The sequence below is a fragment of the Euleptes europaea genome, chromosome 5 (assembly GCF_029931775.1).
Source record: "Euleptes europaea isolate rEulEur1 chromosome 5, rEulEur1.hap1, whole genome shotgun sequence".
Classification (NCBI taxonomy): Eukaryota; Metazoa; Chordata; class Lepidosauria; order Squamata; family Sphaerodactylidae; genus Euleptes; species Euleptes europaea.
Genome location: NC_079316.1, coordinates 14,234,026 through 14,257,553, shown reverse-complemented (window position 1 = coordinate 14,257,553; position 23,528 = coordinate 14,234,026). Strand labels below are relative to the sequence as shown.

At 48.3% G+C, this 23,528-nt stretch overlaps 1 protein-coding gene across 1 annotated transcript in view; it reads right to left on the bottom strand.

Annotated features, from left to right (window-relative positions):
* PEX5L (peroxisomal biogenesis factor 5 like) overlaps positions 1-20,416 on the bottom strand; it is a 195,364-nt gene extending 174,948 nt beyond the window's left edge. The window contains exon 1 of the mRNA XM_056849561.1: positions 20,371-20,416. Coding sequence (XP_056705539.1) covers positions 20,371-20,391 — 21 coding nt within the window. The 5' untranslated portion in view covers positions 20,392-20,416. The remainder of the gene's footprint in view (positions 1-20,370) is intronic.
* Between the last annotated feature and the right edge of the window lie 3,112 nt (positions 20,417-23,528).

Here is a 23,528-nt window from a genome sequence, read left to right as displayed (position 1 = left end):
CGAGACAAAATGCTGATGGTGAGGCGGGAAGCAGAAAACTTACTATGTACCCCAAAAGCCCATATACCTTTCACAGACAGCTTAGTCAGGGTATCTCAAAGCATATCTCCTGGATAGGGTTGCCAACCTCCAGGGAGTATAGAATCAGAGTTGGAAGGGACCACCAGGATCATCTAGTCCAACCCCCTGCACAATGCAGGAAATTCACAACTACCTCCCCAACAAACCCCCACTAAATGCCCAGAAGATGGCCAAGGTGCCCTCCCTCTCAACTGCCTAAGGTCATAGAATCAGCATTGCTGACAGATGAACATCTAACCTCTTCTTAAAAACCTCCAGGGAAGGAGAGCTCACCACTTCCAGAGGAAGCCTGTTCCACTGAGGAACCGCTCAAACTAAGGTCTAGATGGAAATTCTTTTGATTTCAACCCATTGTTTCTGGTTCAACCTTTTGGTTCGACCTTTTTAACATTATTTTTAATTTAATATCTATTGCTTTCTTCCTTTACGTAAGCATATAACTCAGTTTTGCTTATATAACATTTTAACAAACATATGAGTAATAAAGCTTCCAGTTGTTTTGAAATTCTTCATTTGGTCTTTTATTCACTTGGTTTGCCAGCCACACCATCAATGAATGTTCTGCTAGTTTACACATGAAGCTGCCTTATACTAAATAGGACCCTTGGTCCATCAAAGTCAGTATTGTCTGCTCAGACCAGCAGCGGCTCTCCAGGGTCTCAGGCTGAGTGTTTCACATCACCTACTTGCCTAGCCCCTTTCACTGGAGATGCCAGGGATTGAACCCAGGACCTTCTACATGCCAAGCAGAGGCTCTACCACTGAGCCACAGCCCCTACCCATTATTCTCCCATTTCTCTACATCTGGACATTCTTCTGTCTTCCTTTTTGTAGCCAGAACAACTCTTGCTTAAATTCAGCCATATGCTTTGAATTGAGCTTGGATTTCAAATTTTGAGAAAGAGACAAGTTATAAAGGGGGGGGGTGACCACAATGATGCTAACATAATACAAGTTTACTGGCTGGAAACTGCACTTTCACACATGCCGAATAATGCACTTAAATTTCACTTTAGCAATGATTTGCAAGTGGATTTTGCTGTTCCACACAGTTGCAGAGTGAGCTGAAAGTGGATTGGAAGTGAATTATTCAGCATGTGTGAAAGCATCTATGATATATAACCTAAGAGGAAGTGATAACACCCTTGTTCTATCAAGTTCTATATTGTCTGCTCTTCACCTGAATAGTTTGGCCTGAGCTCAGCGCAGCTTGGCAGCTAAGCAGGGTTGGCCACAGTGAATACTTCGATGGGGGAACCACCAAGGAAGGAAGGGGTTGCTGATCACCTCTGCTTGTCTCTTGGGGAGGGGCCGTGGCTCAGTGGCAGAGCATTGGCTTGGCATGCAGAAGGTCCCAGGTTCTACCCCCAGCATCTCCAGTTGAAGGATCTTACAATAGGTGATATGATGTGAAAGACCTCCACCTGAGACCCTGGAGAGCCACTGCAGGTCTGAGAAGACAATACTGCATTTGATGGACCCAGGGTCTGATTCAGTAGAAGGCAGCTTCATGTGTTCATGTGTACTCTGACTGGGAGCAGCTCTTCAGGGTTTCAGGCAGACGTCTTCCATGTTGCCTTTTAACTGGAGATGCAGGCGATTGAAACTGGGACCTTCTGCATACCAAGCAGTCTCTTCTATTGAGCCACAGCCCCTCCCCACATGGTGGGGGCACCCAACCAGGTTTGGTTCCATTAGGACAGAAGAAGTCCAACATATTTAAAATGCCCCCTCATGAATTCCACCTTCTCAGCGAGTTAACACCGGGGCTGAGCACGCCAATGGCAAGCGAAAGGGAGTAAGGTGACTGCTTGGGAGGTGTGGATCATAAGGGCTGTGTTCTTGCTGAGATGGTCTGGGCAGTGGTGTTTATTTGCTTGATTTATACCCCGCCTTTCTCTCCAATGGGAGCCCCAAGGCGCAAAGTGGTAAGCTGCAGTACTGTAGTCAAAAGCTCTGCTCACAACCCGAGTTCGATCCAGACAGAAGTCAGTTTCAGGTAGCCGGCTCAAGGTTGACTCAGCCTTCCATCCTTCTGAGGTCGGTGAAATGAGTACCCAGCTTGCTGGGGGGAAAGGGAAGATGACTGGGGAAGGCACTGGCAAACCACCCCGTAAACAAAGTCTGCCTAGTAAACGTCAGGATGTGATGTCACCCCATGGGTCAGGAATGACCCAGTGCTTGCACAGGGGACCTTTACCTTTTTATTGGGTACCTGGCAGGAATAGCTCAGGCTAGCCTGATCTCCTGAGATCTCAGAAGCTAAGCAGGGTCAGCCCTGGCTGGTATTTGGATGGGAGACCACCAAGGAATACCAGGGTTGTGGCACGGAGGCAGGCAATGGCAAACCCCCTCTCAACGTAGGTCGGCAGGTCAGGGAGCAGACAGCCTTCTCTCAGAAGTCAAGTTCTCTCTGTGCTGGGAATATTTTGGCATGGAGCACCATTTGAGCATGTGAGTCCCAACTGGAACTCGGACGTGCTACAGCCCAGACAGAGATCTACCAGCTCAGAGAGAACTAGGCCAAACGCAGGATGTAATTTTCAACAATGCCCATCCATCAGTGCTATAAATTAGCTGATGCTGCAATCAGCGTCTTTTGGTGGAAGCAGCAGGAGTTCCGTTCAGAGCCAAAAGAAATGTTCTCTTAAAATCCAACTGTGATGGGACAAAAGTATTCCCCACCCCTACCAGAGAGCCAGCGTGGTGTAGTGGTTAAGAGCAGTGGTCTCTAATCTGGAGAACCAGGTTTGATTCCCCCACTCCACTACATAAATGGCAAAGGCTAATCTGGTGAACTGGATTTGTTTCCCCGCTCCTACACATGAAGCCTGCTGGGTGGCCTTGGGCTAGTCACACCCTCTCAGCCCCACCTACCTCACAGGGTGTCTGTTTTGGGGTGGGGTGGGGAAGGGAAGGTGATTGTAAGCCGGTTTGATTCTTCCTTAAGTGGTAGAGAAAGTCGGCATATAAAAACCAACTCTTCTTATTATATTAAGAAATCTATCACTGTCCTGAGAATAACAGGTGTCTTCAGAAAGGAGAAAGATTTCACAGTAGAGAGCCAGTGTGGTATAGTGGTAAATAGCAGCAGACACTAAGGAGAACCGGGTTTGTTTCCCCACTCCTCCCCGTGAAGCCAGCTGGGTGACCTTGGGCTAGTCACAGTACTCTCAGAACTCTCTCAGCCCCCCATACCTCACAAGGTGTCTGTTGTGGGGAGGGAAAGGGAAGGAGTTGTAAGCCGGTTTGAGACTCCTTAAAGGTAGAGAAAAGCCAGGAATAAAAACCAACTCCTCTTCTTCTTCTGAATCCAAAGGGGAATAATGTTGATATGAGGCTCAAAAGAAGGTCCCTGCTTTTTCACCGGGTGTATGCCAGAAAATGCTGAATTTTTCAAATAGTCCCGTCCTGTTTGCATTTCTCTCTCTCTCTCTCTCTTAATGTGTGTACGTCCACATGCTGCATGCAAGAAATACAACCTCTGTCTCCCAAACAACACGTCAGGTTTCCAAACCTTTTTTTTCCTTGCAGGTCTCCTGTGCCTTTACTAAGTTTGCCAACAGGCCTTGGTAAGAATGTCCTGACCCTTTAATAGGGTTTATTGGCATATAATCTATCAGGTGATGTTATTTACCTCCATGCCAGGAAAAACTTCATCTGCCTGTTTCCACACATTAAGCCTCTCGTAAAGGAGCAGAACCTTTTCTCTCTCTCTCCATACTGTCTGCATCCCAAAACTTTATCAGCTGGGTAACAAGCAGTAAATGAATATGTGAAACTTCTCCTTCCACTGTAAGGAAAAGTGTGCCTGCCAAGTTTCTGATCGTCATGCACAGAAGGCAGGGCCATTTTTTTATTTTTAAAGCGACTGACCCTGGCAAGTATTTGGATGGGAGAAAGGAATACCAGGGTCATGGCGCAGAGGCAGTCAATGGCAAACCAACTCTGAACATCTCTTGCCTTGAAAACCCTAGGTAAAGGTAGTCCCCTGTGCAAACACCAGGTCATTACTGACCCATGGGGTGACGTCACATCACGACGTTTACTAAAAGAAGAGTTGGTTGTATATGCCGACATTCTCTCCCTTTTAAGGAGTCTCAAAGTGGCTTACAATCTCCCCTTTCTCTCCCCACAGCAGACACCTTGTGAGGTAGGTGAGGCTGAGAGAGCTCAGAGAGAACTGTGACTAGCCCAAGGTCACCCAGCAGGCTTCACGTGGAGGAGTGGGGAAACCAACCCAGTTCACCAGATTAAAGTCCGCCGCTCATGTGGAGGAGTGGGGACTCAAACCAGGTTCTCCAGATTAGAGTCCACTGCTCTTGACCACTACATCACACTGGGTCTCCAAGGCAGATTACGTTAACGGGGTGGTTTGCCCTAGGTGGTCGCCATAAGTCAGACGTGACTTGATGGCAAAAAAAAAAAAAAATCACACCAAAAAAGCCCTGTGCAGCATAGTTTCAGATGCGAAGCCATGTTGGCCTACAGCAGAAAAAGAAGATTCGGACCTAGCAGCAACTTATAGACCAACAAGATGCCCAAGGCATACATTTTTGAGAGACAAAGTATTTGACAAATAGGGTTGTCAGCTCCAGGTTGGAAAATATCTGGAGATTTTTGGGGTGGAGCCTGAGGAGGGCGGAGTTTGGGGAGGGGAGGGACTTCAATGCCATAGATTCCAATTGCCAAAGCGGCCATTTTCTCCAGGTGAACTGATCTCTGTCACCTGGAGATCAGCTGTAATAGCGGGAGATCACAACTAGTACCTGGAGGTTGGCAACCCTACTGATAAAGGGAACTTTAGTCAAAAAGGGCAAGAGTCCAGTAGCACCTTAAAGACTAACAAAAATATTTTCTGGTAGGGTATGAGCTTCCGTGAGCCACAGCTCACTTATTCAGATTTTTGTTAGTCTTTAAGGTGCTACTGGACTCTTGCCCTTTTTGACTACTGCAAACAGACTAACACGGCTACCCACTGTGAAAGGGAACTTTGACTCTCAAAAGCTTAAACCCTAAGAAATTTCATTCTTTAAGGTGCTGCTAGACTTGAATCTAACTCCAGCATGTAAATCTTGCAAGCTAACACTGCTACATCAAGACTTGCCCTGCCTTTCATACCAGTGATGCTCTGATCCTCTACCTGAAAGAATTTTATTGTTACCCATCACTCTCATGACAGAAAATACAGCCCAAGACCAGGTGACTAATGCACATTTGAACACATGAAGCTGCCTTATTCTGAATCAGACCCTTGGTCCATCAAGGTCAGTATTGTCTACTCAGAGTGGCAGCGGCTCTTCAGGGTCTCAGGTAGAGGTCTTTCACATCACCTACTTAAAGGGACCAGGCAAGCAGGTGATGTGAAAGACCTCTCTCTGCCTGAGACCCTGGAGAGCCGCTGCCGGTCTGAGTAGACAGTACTGACTTTGATGGACCAAGGGTCTGATTCAGTATAAGGAAGCTTCATGTGTGTTCATGTGTCTATTTGCCAGGTCCCTTTCACTGGAGATGCTGGGGATTGAACCCAGGGCCTTCTGCATGCCAAGCAGAGGCTCTATCGCTGAGCCACGGCCCCTCCGCAGTTCACTTTATCCTTGATTTTTCCACTTCAAACTCCGTGTCTCACAGATAAATCTGATTTCTCCCCCTCCCTTCTGAAGAATGAACAAGCTGCGTGGTCACCAAATCAGTTCTGTAGCTTGTTCTTAATTTTGCGACATGGGAAAGTTGCCAGGTTGAAACCCAGTGATCTTCTGAATTTGCTAATGAAACAAGAGGAAAAACCACTGTGGCTTGTCTTCCTGGGATCTTTCATCTACTTCTCCCTCTCTCCCACCAAACGTAGTGAAAGGATTCCAGGTTTGGCTCATAGGAGGCAAGATGGTAGAAAGAAGGAAGGAGAGAAACCGCCTTCCACTTTGCCTCTGGGTTTTATGGGACGCGATATATTTCCAGGTGACAAACTGATGATTCTATGACCGGATGTTTTAATAAAAACACAGGGCTCGGCTAAGTTTCTCGGGCTTGGGGCCCAAACCATTCTTCACTGAGACTCCCTAGATTACCTTATCCAGGAGAAGCAAAATAAGCTGTGCCAGAGCTAAGCTGTGAAAGCTACACAGAGCAGTTTGTAAGCTCTCGGCTCCAGAGAGAATTAATTGACAGACCTGAAGAGGCACAGAAAGGATTTAAGACGTCAAGCCTTCCCAGAAGGGCCCGATTTACATTTTTTACGGCATTTAGTGGCTTTAGATGCTATTTTAAATTTCTTGATTTGTTTTCTTTTTGCACCCCGTTTCCTTCCCCCCCCCCCCCCGCAGCTGGCTAGCAACTGAAGGTCCATGGGCCAAATACGGTCCCTGGAGAATTGTCCCCTGTCCCACCCCAACCCTATGACACTGTTGATAACCTAGAGCAGGGGTCCCACCAGCACCTTTGCTAGCACCAAGTATTTTTTAGAAAGTGGGCAGAGCCAGATGGGGCTTTTGCCCAGCAGGGCTTCCGATTGGCCCCTAGAGATCAGATTGGGCGGATTTTTAAAAATCGTTTGGGAGCAACAGCCGTCACAACTGGTGGATCTTCATGGAGTGGCTAAAAGTAAGCTGTGTGAATATGCAAAAAAATGTTTTTAAACAGTACGTTCATTTTAAAAGGCAACCTGTTAAACAGAGCTTCTGCCTGCAGTGTTGAAGAGGTGCTATTAGAGCACTGGTTCCCAACCGGGGGTCCGTGGACCCCCAGGGGTCCCCGAGAACTAAATTAAGGTCCGCGAAACAAAGTTATAAACCCATAATAAATTAATATTTTCAATTAAAAGTTCTCTATTAGAATAATATTTGAATATATATTTTTATAAGTTTAATGTTTAACTAACAGTTATGATTAAAGTTTATTTTCAAATTCTCAGAATTTTTATTTTGAACCTTGGGGTCCCTGCACCGAACAAAAAAGTCCTAGTGGTCCCTGGTCAAAAAAAGGTTGGGAACCACTGTATTAGAGTTATGCATAACCTCACGTTCTGACATCGTGGTTGGCTCCGCCACTTATGGAAGCCGTTTTGTAGCCGCGCCCACAACACTGAATAAGAATTCCAGATGTGTCCACAGGCTTAAAAAGGTTGGGGGACCCTGTCCTGGAGACACACAAAATATGAAGTAGTATCTGCACTAAGAGAGTCTGCCAGCAGAGTAGCCGTAGAAACACTACCCCATCATTCCTCCATAGTGGTCCTTCAAAAACACTAATTGCTGACCTGGGTCATAAGAACATAAGAAAGGCCCTGCTGGATCAGACCAAGGTCCATCAAGTCCAGCAGTCTGCTCACACTGTGGCCAACCAGGTGCCTCTAGGAAGCCCACAAACAAGACGACTGCAGCAGCATTGTCCTGCCTGTGTTCCACAGCACCTAATATAATAGGCATGCTCCTCTGATCCAGGAGAGAATAGGTAGGCATCATGACTAGCATCCATTTTGACTAGTAGCCATGAATAGCCCTCTCCTCCATGAACATGTCCACTCCCCTCTTCAAGCCTTCCAAGTTGGCAGACATCACCACATCCTGGGGCAGGGAGTTCCACAATTCAACTACGTGTTGTGTGAAGAAATACTTCCTTCTACCTGTTTTGAATCTCTCACCCTCCAGCTTCAGCATGGGGTCCTACTGGTTAAAACTTAATGTGTACCCCGGTCTTTGTATATTAGCTCTGTAAGTTCCCACCCTATGGCCTGATTTAAACGTGACACTGGTAAGGCAAAAGAACCAGGGCAAAGGGTAGAAGTCGGTTTCAAACGAGACGCTTTGCAGCAGCAACCCACAGGTTAGTTCTCTTTCTTTGCTGGCATCACATTTAAGTCAGGCCTGAGATCCGCTGCACACCTGCATCAGAATGAGCATGTAAAGATCTGAGAGGGTAGAGTTGGTTGGACCACTTCCGCCCGCAGGGAGGGAAATCAAATTTCCTTCTGCATCCTTGCAAGTGGAAAACTAATACAGCTGGGAGTGGGACAGGCCTTTCTCCTTGGTTTCGCAGGGCTAAATTTGTTTTGTTTTGTAGCTCGCAGGAAGGTTTTGACCCAGACGAACAGGAAAAAAACAAAAAAAACGGAACATCCACCTGTAGTGCAAAGATGCCTAGTCTACTGTACCAATTCAAAATTTTATCACCCCATTCTGCAGCTCCGTCATACTGCGCCTTCAAGCCAGAACCTGCTCCATAACAGTCAAACCTAATTTTCAAACCATTAGACAGACAGCGGACACCTCTGTCATAGTTTCTTTGAAAAAAGAAAAGATTTCCGAGTGATGTTTTTGACAGGAATGAGCCCATTTCCCAACATCTGATCCGTTATTGTTAAGAGGATTTCTCCCTCAGCTACATTCTACTTAACACCTGCCTAATTATGAGAATTTCTAAAATCAGTTTCTAAAATCAGTTCCTGAATTGCAGCAGATACGGTTTGTGTCAATTACAGCTCATCTCCAGATTACAGAGATCAGTTCCCCTGCCGAAAAAGGATGCTTTGGAGGACAGACTCTGTGGCATTGTACCCCGCTGAGGTCCCCTTCCTCCCCAGGCTCCATGCCCAAATCTCCAGGAGTTTCCCAACCTCGATCTGCCAGCCCTACCCCCCATCCCCTGCCGGTGGCCGGGGGGGGGGGGGACCTGGCAACCCTACCAGGTAGATCACCCAGTCCACCAGATACCTACTCACTTTCGGTGAAGGGGGCAAGGAATCGGCCTCCCTTCACTACCAAAAGGACCCCGACACCCAGAAAGCCTCCTCGGAGCCGAACCTGTTCCTGTCGCAAGGATTCTTCCAGGGTCAAAGGAGTGGGGAGGAAATTTCGACTGTGTGTGTGCTAAGTGCTGTCAACTCGCTTCCGACTCATGGCAACCCTATGAATCAATGTCCTGCAAAACGTCCTAGCTTTAACAGCCTTGCTCAGATCTTGCAAAATGAGGGCCGTGGCTTCCTTTTTAGAGTCAATCTATCTCTTGATCTCCATCTTCTGCTTCCAATTATGTAATCGATTTGATTTCCATACTGGCCATCTGGTGATGCCCATGTATGTAGTCATCACCAGTGTGGTGTAGTGGTTAAGAGCGGTGGTTTGGAGCGGTGAACCGGGTTTGATTCCCCACTCCTCCACATGAGCGGCAGAGGCTAATCTAGTGAACTGGATTTGTTTCCCCACTCCCACACACGAAACCAGCTGGGTGACCTTGGGCAAGTCACGCTCTCTCAGCCCCACCTACCTCACGAAGTGTCTGTTGAGGGGAGGGGAAGGGAAGGTGATTGTAAGCCGGTTTGATTCTGCCTTAAGTGGTAGAGAAAGTCGGCATATAAAAACCAACTCTTCTTCTATTTGGTTGCCTGAAACATGTATTTGCAATGAACAAATTGTTGTCTTCACAGAATTCTGAGTCGTTCTCCTGCTTCATTCCGCGCTCCTAGCCCAAATCTGCCAACAACGTTTGATTCTGCTTTGTTTCCTACTGTTGTGTTCCAGTCACCTATGAGTATCAGTACATCTCATTTAGGTGTGTGATCAATTACTTCCTGAACACTTGCATAAAAACTTTCCGTTTCTTCCTCGTCAGCATCTGTAGTTGGTGCATAAACTTGAATGATGGTTATGTTGACAGGCTTTCCCAGACTACGAAACCCAGTTCGCCTCCCAGGGATCCTCTCTGTGGTGAAGATGAGCGCCCCCCCCCAAATTTACTGCCAAAAGAATCATTGCGGGGGGAGCGTGGAAGCACAAACGAGACAGCCAAGGATCATCTGGCAAGTGATGCTAAATGTTACAGACCGGGGAGCGAACGATTTGTTACTGTGAGGTCATTTGTGGGGGCACCCCTGGGGCAGCTGAAACGCACGCGGATGTCCTTGGCGGCGTTTGGTCAAGTGGGAGCGGTAGAGAGGGAAGCCGGAGCACCGCAGCCATTTCCAGAGCTGCAGAAGGGCTAACCACAGTGCCAATGTCATCTCTCATACGCAAAACAGAAGACGGGGCAGGCAGATGGCAGGCAGTCAGCAATGAAACACAATGTCCAAAGCCCTGGGGGGAAACCTGCCCCGGGCCAGCAGTGTCCTCCTATGCTCGAGCATCCATTGGGAAATGAGGCAGACAGAGGAGGACAACGGGGATGCTTTGGGAAGGTCAGGCGACCCTTGGGATCAGCCGCTCTTATCAGAGGGTCCCTCCTGTTCTCCCCGCAACGCACAATCTGACAAACTGCAAGGCAGCTGAATTCTGATCTACTCACACCTCAAAATAGGGGTTCAAAAATCAACAACGCCCTCCGACAAGGGTCACGAAATAATGCATTTGAAGTTGCCTTTTTTCCTTCGGGTTTATTCTTAGCTGGCAGGCGGGCAGTGCAAACTCAATCAGTCACAAAGGCTGATGCAACTCGCTCCCCTGAGAGAGGAGTCAGCTTTCCTTCCCAGCCGGGCACCACGCAAGAGCCTACTGCTGTGGACAGATCAGGTTATTTATTTATCACGTGTATTACAGAATCACCATTCAGTGTTACTGAAAGTGGAACGGTGAGGCCGATTTGGAAGTTTCTTTTCTGGCAAAATACCAGAGGAATCTGAAGGTGGTGACAGGAAAGTAGAGGAAGAAGAGTTGGTTTTTATATGCTGACTTTCTCTACCTTTTTTTAAAGCAGAATCAAACTGGCTTAGAATAGCCTTCCCTTCCTCTCCCCACAACTTTGTGAGGTAGGTGGGGCTGAGAGAGCTCTAAGAGAGCCGTGACTAGCCCAAGGTCACCCAGCTGGCTGCATGTGGAGAAGTGGGGAAACCAGCCCAGTTCTCCAGATTAGAGTCCGCTGCTCCAAACTACCGCTCTTAACCACTACACCACGCCGGTGGTTGGATTTTGGTTGCTCTCCAGCAAAGGTTAGTTGCGATTCCGGTCCCACTGAAAGCACCACTCTTTAGTTCATCGCAAAACCCATTCCACTCCTTTCCATGAGAGTCAGGAATTTCTCACTTTTGCTGGATTGCGCTTGTGTTTACTAACTGCAGCATCATCCTGGAATAAATTTGTATTATTTATTTGCAGAATATAGGCTGGGATCCGACAAGCAGCCAAGGACAGTATTTTGTGGCTCGTAGCAAGGTAACCCTGCCCCCGTGGCTCCGCCCATGCTTCTGCTGGCCGGGTCCAACACTTCACACAATGCATAGTTGAACTGTGGAACTCCTTGCCCCAGGATGTGGTGATGGCTGCCAACTTGGAAGGCTTTAAGAGGGGAGTGGACATGTTCATGGAGGAGAGGGCTATCCATGGATACTAGTCATGATGCATACCTATTCTCTCCAGGATCAGATGAGCATGCCTATTATATTAGGTGTTGTGGAACACAGGCAGGGTAATGCTGCTGTTGTCGTCTTGCTTGTGGGCTTCCTAGAGGCACCTGGTTGACCACTGTGTGAACAGACTGTTGGACTGCCTTGGTCTGATCCAGCATGGCTTTCCTTATGTTCTTATGCAGAGGCTTAGGTTGAATATCGACAGTGGTGGCTCAAGTCCAGGAGGCAAACCCCGTCGCCTCCCGCACCACAGGCTTGCTGGGGGCAAGTTGAACCCCAGCAGCGCATCCGTGTCCACTCACTGTACTGCCCCAAGCAGTTTCTTGGGTGGTGTGGCTGGAGAACCAGCCCTGTACATGGCATAACCAGGGATCTCCTCGGTTTTGTTTCTGGATTGCAGTAAGCATTCAAATACAGCAACTGTAAAAATCCCTTTACCCCCAAAACATCCTCAAATTGAACAACTGGAAAATTGTAACTGAAAAATCTAATTCCAAACAAAAGGTCAACAAAAGGTTTCAACTTTAATTACATAGAGCAGAGCATTTGTAGACAAAGTTGTAAATTAATACCACATGGTCAAACAAGAAAACTGGAGATAAATCCCGTTGGTTTCAATGGCATTTTTCTCCAACATGTATTTAGAATCAAAGTGAAAAGGTACATTGCAAGTGTACACTGCAAGATAAGCCAGAATTTCTGACCAAATTCTGACCAAACTGAGCACTTTTGGTTAAATGCATCAAACTTGCTGCAGATGTGCAGCGGTAATTCCTAAATATACAGCTCTATTGGTAATCCTTAAACCTTTCCTAATATGGATCCAGTTTCAGGCAAGTAGCCACGTTAATCTGTAAAAGCAGAACAACACTGGAGTCCAGTGGCACCTTAAAGACCAATAGCATTTTCTAGGTTGGAACCTTTTGTGAGTCAAAGCTCACTTTGTCAGATAATACAGTTCCATCTTCACATTAAATCCTGCTCTGAAATAAATGAGTTTTGTTCCCCCCACCCCCAGTTTTCTTATGGACACTAGCTACATACAGAGGAGGCACAAAACAGTGGCCATTTATGCAGTGTCGATTTTGATGCTCGCTCAAAGCTCCTTTTTTAAACCCGACCTTTAAAATGACCATTCGCTGTCCGGAATGCAAGAGGAGAAAGTCAAACAAATTCCACCCCCTTCGTTTGCATAGCCATTAAAAATAGTAGTTTGCATAGCTAAGCCGCAGCTGTGATTCTGCATGCTTCCTTCAGTGACTGCCTCGATGCGGGGGCAGAGCAAATACGAAAGACTGGGTTAAAGGGACTCTTAAGAAAAGCGAAGCAGGTATGCGCCGGCTTCGCAGTGATGTCTGGAGTGACGGTTCAGCCTGGAATGCGCTGCTAATTACCAAGCATAAGGGGCCAGTGTTTGTAGGCTCCCAACAAAATTAGATGACAACTATAAAATGTGCATGCGTAGACAGTAAAAATAAGGGAAGTGAATAATCACAACAAAGTTTAGAATCATATATTTATTAACTACATTTTTATCCCACCCTTCCTCCAAGGAACTCAGGGCTCTCCTTTCCTCTGTTTCATCCTCACAACAACCCTGCAAGGTAAGTTACTCTAACAGAGAATGACTGGCCTAGTCACTTAGCAGGTGGCACTTGGTGGCACTTGAACCTTGGTCTGCCCATTCCTAGTCCAATACACAAACCGCTACACCATGATGGATCTCACCCAATGTCATTTAAAATAACATAAATATGTGTGCCACGTATGGTTGCCAACAGCCAGGTGGGGCCTGGAGATCTCTCAAAATTACAACTGGTCTCCAGACTACAAAATCAGTTCCCCGGAAGAAAATGTCTGCTTTGGAAGGTGGACTCTACGGCATTATACTGTACTCCCTCCCCTCCCTGAACCCACTCCTTCCCAGGCTCCCCCGCCCCCCAAATCTCCAGGAATTTCTTAACCTGGAGCTGGCAAACCTAATATGCCAGTCGTTCACTAGAAACAATGTAAATAAGATACAAGCATAATGAATGAGTCTGAGCCCAGATTCATGAACTTCTTCCAGCTCCCTCGTGCTCAGTTCAATGACTGAACGCTGCTACCTTTGTGACAAACCGTAGTTTGTCAGAAAACCCTAAATCACAAACTATGGAAAATGGCAGCGCTCCCTGCAGGCTAAGAGAGATAACTGCAGGCTTCCCAAAAAGCAATCCTAGCCCCATAGGCAATACAGTTCAGCGTTTGGATTGGGAGTTCCCCACCTCACAACACTCTCGTAGCCTGGGGAAGTGAGCAGAGTTAACACACCTTAGCCACCCTAGTTTCATTTAAAGTATAAGGTTAGAACAAGAAGAAAAAAAAAACACCCTATGACAAAAATACATACCTCTCGCTTTTCTGCCCATCAGGGAGTTTGGCTTACCAGGAACCACATCAAAAAATAATTCATATGGGTAATGTCTCAGTGTGCCAAGATTCATACTTTTATTCCACAGTGCATGATTCCAGGCTTAACCACCCTGCTAAAATTACTCAATAGCCATTATCTCAGGCAGAAATCATATTGTATAACTGCCCAGTCATCGGAACAGCCAGCAGCGGTTTCTAGCCATCAAGATTTTTTTTAAAAGCAATGAGTAGAATTGCTGCCAGCCGCTTCTGTGATCTACAGTTCATTTCTCCATGGGAATGGCTAAGTGCCAGCCACTGAGACTTCTTGTCTGTAGAAACCTTGGTCCGAAATCAGGTGTTCTAGTGTAACCAGGTCAGGGGCTGGACTGCATATCTTTCCCCTGCCATTTTTCTTAAACCAAAAGCAGCCTTTGTAAGCTTCAAATTTAAGGGGCACTAATGGTGATGGGAGAGGGTAGCCTGGTACAGCCCAGTCTCAGACCTCAGAAGCTAAGCAGGGTTGGTACTTGCATGGGAGTCCAACAAGGAAGGCTTTGCAGAGGAAGCCAATGGCCAACCACCTCTGCTTCTCACTTGCCTTGAAAGTCCCTTGCTGGGGTCAGCTGAGACTTGACAGCATTTAGGCTGGAGAATTGGGCTAAAACAAATAAAATGCACTTTAACAAAGATCAATATAAAGTTCTGCGATTAGGTAGGAAAAATCAAATGCATAATTATAGGATGGGGGAGACTTGTCTGAGCAGTAGTGTGTCTGAAAAGGATCTCGGGATCTTAGTAGACCAAACACTGAGCATGAGTCAACAGTGTGATGCAGCAGCTAAAAAGGCAAATGCGATCTTGGGCTGTATCCACAGAAGTATAGTGTCTAGATCATATGAAGTGATGGTATCGCTTTACTCTACTCTGTTTAGACCTCACCTAGAGTACTGTGTTCATCTTTGGGCACCGCAATTTAAGAAAGATGTAGAGAAGCTGGAACATGTCCAGAGGAGGGCAACAAAGATGGTGAGGGGTCTGGAGACCAAGTCCTATGAGGAAAGGTGGAAGGAGCTGGGTATGTTTAGCCTGAAGAGGAGAAGACTGAGAGGTGATATGATAACCATCTCCCAAGTACTTGAAGGGCTGTCATATAGAGGAGGGTGCCGAGTTGTTTTCTGTTGCTCCAGAAGGTCGGACCAGAACCAACAGGTTGAAATTAAATGAAAAGAGTTTCCGTCTGGACATTAGGAAGAACTTTCTAACAGTTAGAGCGGTTCCTCAGTGGAACAGGCTTTCTCGGGAGGTGGTGGGCTTTCCTTCCCTGGAGGTTTTTAAGAAGAGGCTAGATGGCCATCTGTCAGCAATGCCGATTCTATGACCTTAGGCAGATGACGAGAGGGTGGGCATCTTGGCCATCTTCTGGGCATGGAGTAGGGTTCACTGGTGGTGTGGGGAGGAGGTAGTTGTGAATTTCCTGCATTGTGCAGGGGGTTGGACTAGATGACCCCGGGGGTCTCTTCCAACTCTATGATTCTATGTACATAATGGTGGTGGGAAGAGGGTCTCTTTCCCCTGCAAACAGAAAAACGGCTTGTGGACTTTGAGCAGAAAAATGGCTAGAGTGGAAGGAATTTTACCATCCCTTAATATTCCTACAGTTCCTTTATATTTGCTGTCCCCCCAGGCTAATTGGGGTTTTTGAAAATATAAGGCGAGATTACACACAACAGCTCAGCTTATCAAGATGGGTGTCATTTCCAGAGATACTCACTTGCCCCCAAATCCGTTGCCGGACCAAGATTTCTAAATTAGTTTCCAATCCCCAAGTTAGTGTTTGACGCTCGCTCTCCAACCCATCTGTGTAAACAATGGGCTTCTTTCAACACTTCATCTCCTGTCGAGGATGCATATTTCCTTTCTCTCTTAATCATAACAGTCTTAACACTAAAGAGCCTAAGAGTGCAATCCTAAATAAGAGTCCACTGAAATCCATGGGCTCAGAAAGGTCTAACTTTGCTTAGGATTTTTTTTTTTAAGTCGATGGTTCTCTTGCAGATTGGAAGGCTTTGGAGAAGTTTATGAAGACAGCAAGCAGATCTTTGATGAGGTCCTTTTTAGCCGATGGTGTTCATTCTCAGAAACCGTAGCCATTCAAAAACAAATACAGGCGGGGCAGAGGAGAGCTTTTCCACAAGCCAAGAAGAATGACGCCGTCAGCCTTATCCGCTCAGTCGAGGCAATGTAAATAAAAGTTAATCCGACCGATTTAAACAGGACTAAAACCAGAGCAAAGAAAATCGTACATTTTATATCGAAAGCGTCCCAAGATCTGCCTTACCTTCCTTGAAAACTTCCACAACCTTCCAGGGCATCTTATTCCAGCGCTGGAGGGCTCTTGGTGCCAAGACATTCTTTGTAGTCTTTACTCCAATCTGCAATCCCTTTACTTTAAATATCCGGTCTAATGATTCACGGGGGCCACATTACGAACCGAGAAAGGACCCCCCCCCCTTGACACTGACTCTGCCCACTGCAGCACAAACTGAACCAGCCAAAGGTCTCTTTAACCCTTTCCGTATGGACAGCGGGAGAGCCTTTGGCAAAATACTTCAAGGCACAGGCAAAGGGCTCTTTCTCAATCCCACTTTAATACACTGGCAGGCACCCCCCACCACCACCCAAGACCACCTGAAGGGAAACAAAGGCTCGGTCAGAGTCCCTCCTAATCCGCCTCACCTCAGTCGTGGCTGTCTGAGGTAAACCTGGACCAACCCTCACAGATCCATCACACCTTTATCCTACCCTTCCTCCTAACAGCTCGGGGTGACGTACAAGGTTTCCCCCCACAAGCGCACACACACACCCTGTTCTCCCCTCACAACACCTCTGTGAAGTGGGTTAGGCTGAGAGAGAGGGGCTGGCCCAAAACCACCCAGTGAACTTCATGGCTGAGCACGATTTGAACCCGGGCCTCCCCAGTTCTAGGAGAAGAGGAGTTGGTTTTCATATGCCCCCTTTCTCTATCACTTAAAGGGGGACTCAAACCGGCTTACAATCACCTTCCCTTCCCCTCCCACAACAGACACCCTCTGAGGCAGGTGGGGCTGAGAAAGTTCACAGAGAACTGTGACTAGCCCAAGGTCACCCAGCTGGCATCATGTGTAGGAGTGAGGAAACCAACCTGGTTCATCAGATTAGCGTCCACCGCTCATGTGGAGGAGTTGGGAATCGAACCCGGTTCTCCAGATCAGAGCCCACCGCTCCAAGCCACCACTCTTAACCACTACACCACGCTGGCTCTCTCTTCTAGTGCGACACTCTTAACTACACTATATCATGATGGCTTCCGTGTCTCTGTTGCTGTTTGTATGGAGGAAAAAGACTTCACGAGTCCTTTGCTAGGTCTTGGCTTACATGGGAGAACGCAGGAGCCCAAGAGTGGCTTACTTGGTATCTGGAACTATACTGGAGAACCAGATACAACACACCTTCTTTACAGAAAGGTGCATCAGATCTCCAGTTACCCATCCCTAATTCGAGCCGCTGCTTCTTTGCTGGCCCTCATTCTTTCTCGTATCTAGATTCTTTCTAGTATCTGAAAACACCCAGCATCTCTCCAGCTTTCTAGGCTAAACACGGTGCCTAGATCCAACAGACCGCGCAACAAGCACAGCACACCCAGCCAAGGTTTTGACTTGTGCGTCTCAAGCCCCTGCTCAGGGCGGTTCATGGCACATCTTGAGGGTTTCTCGTAAAGTTAAAAGCCCCATCGGGCCAGGCCCAACTGAGATCGTCCTTTAGATCCCAGCCGTGCGGTGGAACCCATCAGTCCTCACGGGATTTTTCCTCTGGGCCCTTTTTACGACATCCTCTGTCCCTGTTCCTCTCAGAACTACGAAGCACAAACCAAGCATGGTACTCCGGAAAAGTCTCCACAGAAACAGAACCGAGCCCGATTGTGTATGCAATAAGGACTGGGAAGAATGGATGGAGCCCAAAGGATCTGGGTTATCTGAACGGATCAATACCTAAAAACTGTTGAAAGGAACTGGATCCTAGAAGCCACGTGCCTTTCCTCAGGGAATTTGTGGCTGGCTGAGATAAATATACGGGAGGTTTCACAAATCTCTCACCAACTGTTAAGAAGTCCCAATTCCAGGACAGCATTGGTAAGCACAAGGCAATTACTGTCTTACAGGAAATGAATTAGCTATGAAGCTGCACACCATACAGTTAAAGAACGTATCATTATACATGAACTGGGGGGGAAAGGATTTTTTTAAAGTAGCAGATTTATTCCAGTTTATTGAACATTTTACATTGGGTCAACAACTGAAAACAAATAAATGACGGCTGCGAATGTTAGTTTAATTACTCGGAAGAAAGTTCCACCAGAATCTTGCTCATTTCTCAATAAACACGACAGGTTGGCAGCCTATAACTTTGAGAAAGACTACATCCCCACCCCCCGGCTGCCTTCTGTGCATTAAAGGGAGCGACTGGCATTTTCAACCTAGCTGACTTTTTTTTGGGAAAAATTTAATATCCGATTTGTTTAGCGAGACTATTCTGGACGCCAGAAAAAAATGCCTCTGAGACCTGGATTATAGGTTACGACTTAAAACAGCTGACGTTTACCAACTGTTAAGAATATATTCAGGTCTGCACACCTAGATGCTCATCATTTAAAAGAAGGAAATACTATTTTTTCTCACGGCAACTAAATTAAGATGTACTAACATAATGAGATTTCCTCTCTGTAATTATACCATGTGCTCAGTTCACAATAGGATTTATGCTCTACTCACAAGAGTTTACACAGACTCAAGATATCGAACCCAACCCCTAACTCCAATGTGGTTAAATTACTTCCCCCCCTACACACACACCCACTGAAACCCACTGAAATCCACAGAAATATGTTAGCTGGCGGCATGATTCTGTACGAAGAGAGTCCCGCTGAGTTCAGTGAGGCAAAACCCCATGTGCTTAAAAAGACAAACTTCTGCTTAACTAGTTTGTGGGTTTGTCTAAATTATTACAGTGCTACACGCAGGCCTATCCTCCGGTTTGTAGCAGGATTTCAAGCGGAGAAGGCTTTCATTATGGCCAAAGCAAGGAGCGCTTTTAAACTACAACCTAACACACGACCGGTATTTCGGCTCTCTTTATTCTCGTTTCGGCTTCCTTTTCAGGAAGACCTCCCGTAAGTATCCCCACGCAACACATTTTCGCTCCTTATGTTATCCACAAGAGTTATACGAGCGTCCTAGCTGAGACGAGAGTTTATCCGAGCGTCCTCCTTTTTACACGAATCCAGATGTGCTGAGTCAAGAAGCCGGTTCATCTTTCCCGCCTCACCCTCCCTATGCATCCCGCAGGCTGACACCGCCCTGGTCAAAGGCTGATGGACAAGCTTAGGCATGGCCCCGAATGACAGCCCATTAAGAGGGGAAGAGGACCGAGATCTCCCCCCTCCCCTACTCCACCTCTTTCTGCAAACACATCCACACGTTCCCTATAAATCTGGAGCCACAGGGGAAAGGTCATGGTGGGGGGGGGGAAGTATTTGCTTTTGGGAAAGGGGGAGATGGAACCATACATGATCGGCTGTCCAGGAAAGGAGAAGCAATCCTGGGGCTTTCTTCCTGGGGGCAAAAATGCCCGAGAGGTTTTGCCTTGGCTTTGCCGCTCTCAAGATGCCCATTCTCCCCATCTGAATTCTCCAAACTCTGCATGGGTGTTAAGTCATACATACACAACAACGGGGGCTTATTGACTTTTGATCATCTGGCTGGGGGGGGGGGGGAAACGTGCATTTCGAGAGTTGCAAAACCCAAGGCAAAACCTCCCGTGCGTTTTCGCCCTAAATAAAAAATAATAAATAAAACACCGGTTTTCTTTAAGGGACAAGGGACCACGTGAAGAGGGAAGGTGGGGGGGGAGTCAAGGTTACAGGCACAGCGGACAGCGGTTTCTCCCGGCAGAGGGTCAGCCAGGAGCCGTCCCTGGCTTTGGGGTCGTGAGAATCGGGAGGCAACCCCAAGCGTTTGCAAGCGCAAACCCCTTCCCAAAGTCATTTTGGGGTTTTTTGGGTTGGGTTGGGTTTGTTTGCTGGGCCGTCTGAGCGAGAGACGGGGGAAGGGGTTGCAATGGTTGCAATGCCCTGTCGCCCCCTCCCCCTCCCGGACCCCGAAGCGGAGTTTCTCCGGAGCCCCCCCCCCCCCCCGTGCAGCCCTGGCCAAGCGACACGCACACCGGATCCGGTGCCCTTCACTTGACATCCATCGCGTTTCCCCCCCCCTCCCAAGCGGCGCGGGGAAAGAGACGCGTCGTCCCGTCCCCACGTGCGTCCCGGCGACAAGGGCAGCGGGTGCACGCCAGGAGGGGGGGACGGCCTCCCCTCCCTTCCCCCCCCCGAAGTTGCTTGCAAAGTTGACCTCCCCGAAGCCGGGCTCTTGCACCTGTTGCACGGAGCAGCAAAAGGCGACGCCGGTTCTCTCCCCCCCCCCCGCGATTCCCTTCCCCTCCCCGGAGAAACTTCCCCCGCCGGCCGGCTTTACCTGCATGTGTCCCTGGTACATTCTGCTCCGCCTGCTTCAGGGTCCCCCCGAGGCCGACGGAGCGTGGTCTTGGGGGGGGGGGAGAGTAGGAGGGCGCTGGACCCCCCCTCCTCTGCAACTGCAAGAAACGAAAAAAATAAAGAAGCCTGAGTCCTGGGTGCAAAAGAGGCGAGGGGTCGGGAGCCGGGGAGCCGGCCGCCTCTGTTGCTCGCGGGTGACCTCCTCCTCCTCCTCTTCTTCTTGCTGCTCGCCCGGCTCCCCTCTTGCGTGGAGGGGGGGGCGTGCAACCGTGCACCGGCGAGCTGTCCTTTGGGGCTCCCGAGAGGAAGCCGGCCGGGCAGGCAGAAGCAAAAAAAAGGAGCAGCAGCCTCTTGGATGAGGAGGGTTTGCAATGCAATGGTTTGCAATGCAAACTCCGGCTGCAGCCGCCTCCTTCAGAACTCTGCCGGCTGCTTTTTCAGGCGGACTCTTTTGAGCGGCCTCCTTGGCTCCTTCATGGCTCTTCCTCGCCTCCTCCTCCTCCTCCTCCCCCCGCCCCCTGCTGCTGCCGCTGCTGCTGCTGCTGGACGGCGCCTCTTCCCCTCCCTCCGCCCCTCCGCCCAGAGAGGAGCGCGCGCCATCCGGGCCTCGTTCGAAAGCCCGGCGCGCGCGCTCGGCCGCCGGCTGCCTGGCTGGCTGCTGCAGAGGGCAAAGCCCGGCGTGCAAAGGAGGAGGCAATTTTTTTTTTTTGCAATGGCAAATTTTAAACCAATGGGAAAATTTTGCTTCCTAAAAGCAATTTTTTTTTGCAATGGCAAATTTTAAATCAATGGGCAAATGTTGCTTTCCGCCGCGCGGCGGTTCTCGGCTCGAGGGCGAGCCGCCTTCCCCCGGGCCCGCCCTTCCAGGAAGGCGGCTCGCCCTCGAGCCGAGAACCCCCGCGCGGCGGAAAGCAACATTTGCCCATTGATTTAAAATTTGCCATTGCACGGGAGGTTTTGCCTAGGGTCTGCCGCCCTCCAGATGCACATTTTCCCCATCCATATTCTCTTTTTTTAAAAAATTTATTATTATTTTCAGATTGGTTTACAATCTTAGTTCTTTTTCAGTTCATAAAGTACATAGTATAAAAGATTCCTGTCTTATCTCTAAACAAATGCATATATTTAACTTCCCCTCTCCCCTCCTCAGTCCATTTAATATCCATGTTTCTCTCTTTGTATTCAATTCTCATTCATTATAATAAATCAAAGCTGTCAATCTTACAGTACATTTTTTTAACTTTGGTAATTTGGTTACTCCTGACACTTTGAATTAGATTAATTCATATCCCTTAATAATTCCCAATTTCCCCATCCATAGTCTCAAAGCTCAACCATAAGCCCCCCCATGCAGAGTTTGGAGAATTCGGATGGGGGGAATGGGCATCTAGAGAGCGGCAAACCCAAGGCAAACCATCCCGTGCATAAATGGTCAAAAACACTTGACCGAGACCCCTTGACATGGGAGAGCTGTTTGGAGTGGCGGACTCTGATCTGGAGAACCGGGTTTGATTCCCCGCTCCTCCGACTCATCTGGTGAACTGGATTTGTTTCCCCGCTCCTCCACATGAAGGCAGCTGGGTGACCTTGGGCTAGTCACACTCTCTCAGCCCCACCTACCTCACAGGGTGTCTGTTGTGGGGAGGGGAAAGGAAGGTGGTTGTGAGCCAGTTTGAATCTCCCTTAAATGGTAGAGAAAGTCGGCATATAAAAACCAACTCTTCTTCTTCTTCTACTTGACCTTCACCTTCTCTGCCTGGAGTGTTGGATTCTGGGCCTCCTGAGGGCCTGGCCTGAAGGGAGACGCCAAGGAGGAGTGAGAATAAGAGTCTGGGCCGGGAGACGGGGGCAGTGTTACCAAATGCACATGCACACACCCCGAAATGGAGCCAGCCTTTGCCGCAGTCCTTCAATGTGGCAGCAGAACATGCATGCGCTAGCATTCCAATGTGCAACCAGTCACACCCTCTTGGCACCTTATCGGACAGGCTCATGCACCTGCGACGGATCAGCGGTGGCTTTCTCTAGCTTTGCGTCTTCTGAGTTTGGCAACTTGCCAACGGGCTAATTGTTCGGGTTGGGGCTGGTAAAATGCTGGCTGAACATCAACCTTCCCGGCGATGTTGAGCGTGTCCCACCGGATGACTGGATAACTGAGCGTCTCAGGTCCACAGGGGATCTTTGCACTATGTATGGCAGACGGCAACCAGCACAGGCAGTCCTCAGCAGTGCGCTTCTTCCAAACCCCCTCTAACTTAACCTCTGGCAAAAGGCCCTGCTTTTTCCAGCATGCAGGGGCCTCGTGTGGCAGGGCCCTGCTCCTGCAGGACAAGTACTTGAAGGGCTGTCACATAGAGGATGGTGCCGAGTTGTTTTCTGTTGCCCCAGAAGGTCGGACCAGAAACAACGGGTTGAAATTAAATCAAAAGAGTTTCCGTCTAGACTCTAGACATTAGGAAGAATTTTCTAACAGAGCGGTTCCTCAGTGGAGCAGGCTTCCTCGGGAGGCGGTAAGCTCTCCTTCCCTGGAGGTTTTTAAGCACAGGTTAGATGGCCATCTGTCAGCAATGCTGATTCTATGATCTTAAGCAGATGATGAGAGGGAATGCATCTTGGTCAACTTCTGGACATGTAGTGGGGGTCACTGGGGGTGTGGGGGGAGGGTAGTTGTAAATTTTCTGCATTGTGCAGGGGGTTGGACTAGATGACCCTGGTGGTCCCTTCCAGCTCTGATTCTATGACACAATTACATTCATCAGCCAAGCTTTTCCTATCAGCTTTATCCCCGTGATGAGGAAAGCAATGCAAATGCCAAATCTCAGCTTGAGGGGCAGCCGTCAAGGACACAAGAGCAGAGACGGGGAGAGGGCAAATCCTTTTAACCATTTCATGGTTGGGCCCACGTTGCATCATCAGGAGACCCCCCGCCCCCCCCCATCTTCTTTCTTCCGATGACATTTTTATCTCACCTTTCCTCCAAGGAGTCAGGAAAGCATCGGTGGCTCCTTTAAGTCTTGCAATGACCCTGTAAGGTCGGCTACTGAGGCTGACAGTATGAGCAGCCACTGAGCTTCATGGCTGAAGGTTGAATGGCTGAGGGCTGGGTGGCCCAGGCTAGCCTGATCTCCTCCGATCTCG